The sequence below is a fragment of the Periplaneta americana genome, chromosome 5, assembly GCF_040183065.1.
Source record: "Periplaneta americana isolate PAMFEO1 chromosome 5, P.americana_PAMFEO1_priV1, whole genome shotgun sequence".
Taxonomy (NCBI): Eukaryota; Metazoa; Arthropoda; class Insecta; order Blattodea; family Blattidae; genus Periplaneta; species Periplaneta americana.
This window is the reverse complement of record NC_091121.1, coordinates 59,218,292-59,225,876: the sequence shown is the minus strand read 5'-3', so window position 1 is coordinate 59,225,876 and position 7,585 is coordinate 59,218,292. Positions and strand designations below refer to the sequence as shown.

The window sequence follows — 7,585 nt, the reverse complement described above, 5'->3', positions numbered from 1 at the left end:
ACATGGTAGCCAACATCACTTTTAAAATGAAATGTCAATCGTCAGTGAATGGAAGAGGTGTGAAGTGGTTACTTTATGTGTTATAAGAGCAAAATGTTTTACAAGTACGCTTTATTGACGCCTGTAGTAATGTTAGTAATCTTACTGCTTTTACATGAACTCAGTCCAGCAATTTTCATTCAACTTGGTGCTTTACATCCTCAAATACATGCAATAGTAACATATATTCATACATTTGTTTCAAAATGGTTAGGCACAGGACTAAGCATGGTGAATGATAAAAAAGAAAAAGGAATGCTATTTACCAAGGAAGAGTTAAGTAAACATTCAGAAGCGAATCAGGGGTTATATTTGGCAATCCTTGGTAAAGTGTATGACGTTGGAAAGGGTGAAAAGTACTATGGAACAGGTGGAAACTACCACTTTTTTACAGGTATCGCTATTTTGAAACTTATTCTACAAACTGGACTGACATTAAATATGTTCTAACAGTGCAAATACTCTATTATCATATTTGTCACAGGTCGTGACGGTAGCCGAGCCTTCATTACAGGGGATTTTACGGAATCTGGATTAACAGATGACGTGATCGGCCTCTCGGAACAAGAACTTACCAGCCTTCATGAGTGGGCACAGTTTTACCATAAGCAGTATAAATATCTTGGTTAGTAGTAAAACAAACATTCTCTTGACTAAGTAATTTTGGTCATTTTAAAGACTTTTAATACTATCATTCATGTCGCACTGTATGTATTTTTACAGGCAAAGTTATTGGTAAATACTACGACTCCAATGGTCAGCGAACTCCTTACAACCGTGAAGTAAAGAAACTCATAAACAAAGCAAAGAGAAGTAAACAAGAAGTTGAAAAACAGAAACTCGCCTATCCTCCATGCAATGCAGAGTGGAGTCAAGAATCTGGAAGTCGCGTATGGTGCACAAACTTGAGGTAGGTACTCTACTTACCCAATTTTCTTTTGTTGTACAGTATTGCTTTGTGGCACTTAACAGTAATATCGCATTTCTCTTTCAGTGGAGGTATTGAGCGAAATTGGGTGGGTGTGCCGAGACAGATGTATACACCAGGTTCGCAGACATACAGATGTGCCTGTGTCAAGGAAAGCGAAGCAAATGGACCAAACATGAAAGAATATCCCAACTGCAATCCACAGGCCACAAGCTGTAGTGTACAGTCGTAGGAACTACTCATTGATGTAGCCTCACAGCAACTTGAAGTATTCTCAACTTAAGTGAAGTTAAATTGAATTTCAGTGTTTAGTTGAGGGTCTAGCCAATCTTCAGACTGTTGACTAAACATACAAGTGATCTCAAATTACTTAGACTTACCAGACTTACAGTTAACAACTAAATAATGTACATAAGTAAAATTATTAAACGATTTTATAGAAATTTCTTACTGATATCGTCTCAGAATTTATTATTATGTAAAATTCACATTAATTGTTTCTGTTTTAACTTCATCAACTGCCTGTTGAAATTTGATTTCTCTTAGTTTCGGAACTACTTGCAGGTTACTACTTACTGAACCAAATTGTTTGTAGTATGAACCAAGAATAACAGACAGTCTCAGTATGTAGTAAACATCGGCAAGCCAGGGAACATACTTTTCCGTTACAGTATGTAAAGAGGCTGACAATATATTAATAAAAAAAAACGTTGAAAATTTAATTAAGATTCATTCATATTTTTCTGCCCTGAAGGCATGTCTTTTACTGCAAACCCAGCATTCTAGCAGAAGACTTCAACCTAGGTTACCTAACCACTGAAGATGTCCGCTGCAGTAGTAGACGAAACGTCTGTGAATATCTTCACCAGTAGACCACGGCATCTTAATCCAGAAACTCCATTTCAATGCCATATCATCAGCAAATCTTATGCACTTTATTCTTCTTCCTCCTACTATCATCCCTCCCGGCTCTGAAAACAGTTCTTCACTCACTCCTCCAAGTAGATGTTGAACAGAGTAGATGATAGAGGGCATTCTTGTCGTACTCCTGACCCTATTTCACTTTTTTCTGACGTTTCTTCTCCTATCCTGAGTTTTACACGATGTTTCATTTATAAAGGTTACAGAACAGCCTTCTCTTTCCAATCCACACTAATTTTCTTCAGAATCCGCATCAGTTTATTCCAATCCACTCTATCAAATGCCTTTTCTAGATCCACAAATACTGTGTACACTTCTTTATTCTTCTTGAGGTATCTTTCACCAACTGTTCGCAACAGTCCAATTGCATCTCTCATATCTTTTCCCTTCCAGAAGTGCTCTTGTATGTAGGCTATATATTTGATAATGTATGTGCCCTGTACTTCTGTTGCGGGAAAATGACCTGGTCAATGCTTACTACATAATTACTGATGACCATGCAAAGCTCAAGTGATAACAGTCCTGAGATGGAACAAATGAACAAAATTGTTTGGGTTAGCCAAGCTAAGTTCCGAAATGTTTGAGAAATCAAATCGCAATACATGGTTGAAAATTAAAAAATAATTATTTAATTGAGGTGTTTTCTGGAATAACGACTTAACATACATTATGTTGTTTTTCCGTTTCCAGAATATATTAATCCTTAATAAAACTTCTTCAAATATTATTTCCTTTCAATGAACACAGAGCCCTCTATGTCATTCTGCGCAATGCTATTATACAGAATCTAATATGTTTGATGCTCTATATCTCTAATTCAAGATACTGCAGTGAAGTTCTTGTTTCAGAGAACGCCTCAATTAATTCCAAAATGCTTGAGAAATAAAATATCAACACATGGTTGAAAATTAAAAAATGCTAAACTCAGACACTGGGAGAAAGGAACTGGTCTCCCCCACGACCCCATTATCTCCTGGCTTAGTTGCCTCAAGAGCAATGCCTTATTGGTGTCACTTTTGAATGAGATTCAAACCTGTATTTGGGCAGTTGACTAAACAACAACTCAGACACTATTAAAGACAAAAATTTCGTGTTTTTGTTTCATAGCTTTAATCTGAACATCGTAAAAGAGATAAAAAAAACACGCATGAGCATGAACATCTTCATGGTTCAGACTTGGATAAAAGCAAGGGATTAAGTAAATACAAAAATCTTCAGAAATTAAGTTGGCAACATAAAATAACCAAATCTGTGAATGAGAGAGTTTCAATTCCAGACAAGATGTAAAAAATTTTTAATACGCAAAAATTCACCATATCCAGCCAGTCTTCGACATCTTCTGTATTAATGTAAGTAGTGTAATAGTTAGTTGCTAATGCTCAACTACTTGGAGCTTCATCTCGCATGCCAATAACAATGAACCAGATCATTTCTTGATAATCCTACTTGTTACTAGCCTAGCTGAATGATTCAGTAAATAGAGAATATTATTTATTTTTCTTGTAAAACTACACACATACAGAATATCTTCCACAAGAATTATGAAGTTTGCTTGAGTTTACTTTGGAAAAATTACATAAGATGAAGGCCACTGTTCTCTGTTCTAGATTATAATAATAAGTATAACATTATTATTCAAGAACATCTTTTCAAATCTATGGACTGTAAAAAAATCTGAAGTTGAATTGCAACAATTTATTGTAATTTGTGAAAGAAAACCTGATTTTGTAAGTCCTACATGATGGTTAAGTCAGCTTCTTTTCCCTATAGCTTATATCGAAACTTCCCCTCAAACTGCAAACACATCTCCGCAACAAAAAGGCAAATATATTAAAAAAATACCTATTCATTCCGTAAGTTCAGGAATTAAGATTACGATTGTAGACTTAATTTCTGTAATTTGATGTTAAAGAAAGTAAATAACGAAAAAATTAATCCCAAAATGATTTTCTTTTCCGGTGAGGCACGGTTTCATCTGAATGACCACGTAGCATTACATAATAACAGGTACTGGTTAGCAGACAAGCCAAAAATCATGAACTCCATTTTACACTGCAAAAATAGCAGCATGGTGTGTGCCATCAGTGCTTATACAATTATTGGACCATTCTTTCATGAAGAATCAACTGCGTGAGGTATAAAACATATTTTGGAACCCTTTTTTCATGGATTAAGTAATGTGGAATATTTCACGGCATATTTTCAGCAGGATAATGACATAACTCATATTACTGTGAGAAGGGTGAGTAAAAAATGTTATGTTACATATATTCAAGTTTAATTCGAAGTAATGCCAAGAGATTGCAGTGTTGTGCAACAGCAAGAACCAGCGCAATGATTGGGCAAGCAGCCAACATGCGGCCTGTCATAGACTGGCGAAGTGCAATGTATATATCAATAAAATTGTTTGTATTTGGAATCCTACTTTGTGATGAAATAAAGTTATCGATACTAGTCTTATAAAAAAGGTGAAAATGGTGCAGTCTTTCGTGAAATAGAAAGTAGAATGGTTCGTATAATTTTTCACCATCATTTAAATCACTACAGCATAAAATGGAAGTATGAATTGAAATGTACCTGGTAAATAACAAAAGAATACAATTTAATCATGATGACTTCCATTTCAATGATTAAATTTCCTCAATACATACACAATTTTCTGGACAAAAGTTGGTCTGGCTATCAGTAAAGACACTGGAATAGGCAGAGAAACCTACAGCCACTACAGTCCACCAGATGTTTTATTTCGTGTTAAAGACAACTTTGCGGTTTCAGAATGCTATATAATCACATGCCTGGAACATTAAAACCACTATATACTGACTTTCAAGGTGTTCTACCAAAAATTTCACGCATAACATTGTTGTTTGTTTAGTCAACAGTCCAGAGATAGGTCTGAACCCCACAAGTGATACCAACATGCACCACTTATGAGGCAATTAGGCCAGAGGATAATGGGGTAGGATGGCCAGTTTCTTTCCTTCTCCATTGCATACACCACCAATTAGCTACATATTCAACTAATCAGACTTCAGATGCATACAAACAATATTGTTCTTCCTCTGACACATATCTTCAAGCGAGATGTACTGTCTGATAATAGATGTACATGTCAGCCAGAACCTCAGAGGAAGCATAACATTAGTATATGAAAATAAATAAAAGATGATCCCTTTTAAAAATTTATAACATCAAGTCAAGGAGGATTCTGGTCATTATTAAACATACTCCGCGAAATTAAAGGAATGTACTGCTATATTAAAGCACATCATAAAAGTGACAGGGAATTTATGGAATCCTTCGGATTATGTCTCTGTGAGTGTAATGCAAGGTAAAAGTAAGGCTTAAGTGCTCTATAAAACTTGTTCTGAAAATTGTTAATTTCCGAGTTATGATGTAATACAGCCATGTTCAATTCACTGCTGTAGTATGCTATGTTTGGAATGTCAGTATCGTACAGACCCAGAAACAAAATTTGGGTTGCCTGAATTTTCCAAGTTCCAGTTATAACATACTGCGCATCCCAAATTTTGTTTCTGGGTCTGTATACTAGTGACTTCAGACAGAAGTCCAGGGGTTTGTATCCAGTAATCTAGCTGGCCAAGCTGCATGACCTATCCATTTATTCGGATATGCAGCAATGATATAATCCCTTGTGTGATGCTGAATCTGCAGGAGCACCATCCTGCATAAAATATAAGTTCACTCTTTTAATGAGAGGGACATCTTGCACCAGGTCAAGCAACTAATGTTCCAAAAAGTCTCACTACAAATGGCCAGTCAGGCACAGCAGTAGAATATGAGGTCAGATGAGATGGTTGCCCATAATACCATACTAAATGTTCACAGCAAATCGATGTTGAAACACATCAGGCATAATGTGGCCCGCCGAAGAGAGGGGAGCCTCCCCCTTCCCCCCACGCGCGCCAATCACTAATTTGTGTACTAATGGCCATATTTTGATCTACCATATTTAAAACATTTTCTTCGATACCTACCATATTATAGTAGTTGTAGCTGACCTGATTATGGCCTATGACGATGCCATATTCCCTCATACACTTGTCCACAGATGTAAATGTTCGATGATTTGGCAGTCATCTGTTTCGAAACAACTCACAGTATCATCTTGATTCAAGTGCATTACCAGTGCTGTGTCATACAGTGGCATAGCGTCAGGGGAGACTTTGAAACTGAGTCTACCGACCGAAAAATATAAAATAACATATAAATAAATAAACTACGATAGTGTCCAACTTATGTGCCATGTGATTAGGCAGTCTTGAAATTATTTGATGCGGCAGTACAGTCGAGTAAAGACTGGAACCTTCCTAGTCTCATACAAGTGTGAGTTATATAGCTTTTCCCATTGAGTTTTAACTTACCCGCTGAAGGAAGACAGGGTTTATTTATTTTCCATAAATGGCATAAGACGCAGCGTCTGAGACTGAATGCTGTTTCTGGCAGTTTAGTCTTTAACTACCTGCTCTCTTGAAGTGACAATGAGGGTGGGAAACGGTCGGCTGAATATGCCAATGTCCCTCCCTCACTAAGTTTTCAACTTTTAAATAAATATTCCGATTTTAATTGTTTTGGAAGTATGGACGATTCTATTGATTTGGTTGATATTTATTAAAAACGCAGTTTTCGACACTGTCTTACGAAAGAAAGTGCAAATTAAAAAGTAAAAGACCAACCCCTAAACTTGACATCTTGCATTAGAAGAGACAAAAGCGAACGTTTCAAACATCGTGATATGACAATTGGTTAACCGGCAGTCATACTCAAAATAAATTGTATTGGTTTGTATGTCCATTGTTTGGAGGCGAAAAAGAGTGGAGTGAAGAAGGAATACCAAGCATAAAGAAAGTAAAGAAAAGCATGCAAATATGAAGTGTCTAAAAGACATACTCATAATAAGAAATCGTTTCAACTACTGGGTAGGGTGACACGAACTGAACATGTTTTATCTGAAGCTGCACGTTTGTCTGCCATTAAACATAATGAAAAAGTGTCTGCTAATCGCAAAATATTAGATCGTCTTGTTCAAGCTGTAACTTTCTTAGGAAAACAAGAACTAGCTTTCAGGGGAAACAGAGAAGGGTTGGAATCAAAGAATAAGGGTAATTTTTTAGAATTGTTAGACTATACTGCACAAGAAGAACAATTCATGAAGGACCACTTTTCTTCTCCTTCTTCCTCTTGTTTCAAAGGCATTTCGCCAGATATCCAGAACGAACTGATTAAGATTATCACGTCAATTCTAAATGAACAGATTCAGAGATAAATTAAAGAAGCTTACATGAGATATCCAATGTTTCGTCCACTTGTATAGATACAATTTTGTTAGCTTATGCTTAATAACTTGGTATATAGTAAGTACTCAAATTTGAACTGACTAGTTGTAGACCTAATTATCATCATCATCATCATCGTCAAGTGATTAAGATTTTAAAATAGAATATTAATAGGATTGGGTATATCATGATTTTGAAAAATGATTAATTTGTTTGAAATTAATAGAATGAGGTAGGTACTCATATTGCATATATTGCTTCTAGTCTGTACCGTAAATCAAACAAAAATTGAGTGTCGACAAATTTTTAATATAGTCTACCCAGACCATATTGCTACGCTACGTCACTGGTGTCATACATAGGTGCATATCTGCATACTCATGTTTGAATATGCCATGAC

At 35.9% G+C, this 7,585-nt stretch overlaps 1 protein-coding gene across 1 annotated transcript; it reads left to right on the top strand.

Annotated features, from left to right (window-relative positions):
- The first annotated feature begins 75 nt into the window (after positions 1–75).
- LOC138699688 (neuferricin) lies at positions 76–1,418 on the top strand. Its single transcript, XM_069825752.1, has 4 exons — positions 76–433; positions 524–664; positions 763–949; positions 1,034–1,418. The coding sequence occupies exons 1-4, from the start codon at positions 76–78 to the stop codon at positions 1,197–1,199; spliced, it is 852 nt and encodes a 283-aa protein (XP_069681853.1). The 3' UTR covers positions 1,200–1,418.
- Positions 1,419–7,585: the final 6,167 nt, after the last annotated feature.

What these genes read in the sequence shown, in the direction of transcription:
- LOC138699688 (XM_069825752.1), top strand. Translation starts at nt 76, where the DNA reads ATGTGTTATAAGAGCAAAATGTTTTACAAGTACGCTTTATTGACGCCT. An exon ending in AAACTACCACTTTTTTACAG is followed by an intron (nt 434 to 523) that starts GTATCGCTATTT and finishes TATTTGTCACAG; the next exon opens with GTCGTGACGGTAGCCGAGCC. An exon ending in GTATGGTGCACAAACTTGAG is followed by an intron (nt 950 to 1,033) that starts GTAGGTACTCTA and finishes TTTCTCTTTCAG; the next exon opens with TGGAGGTATTGAGCGAAATT.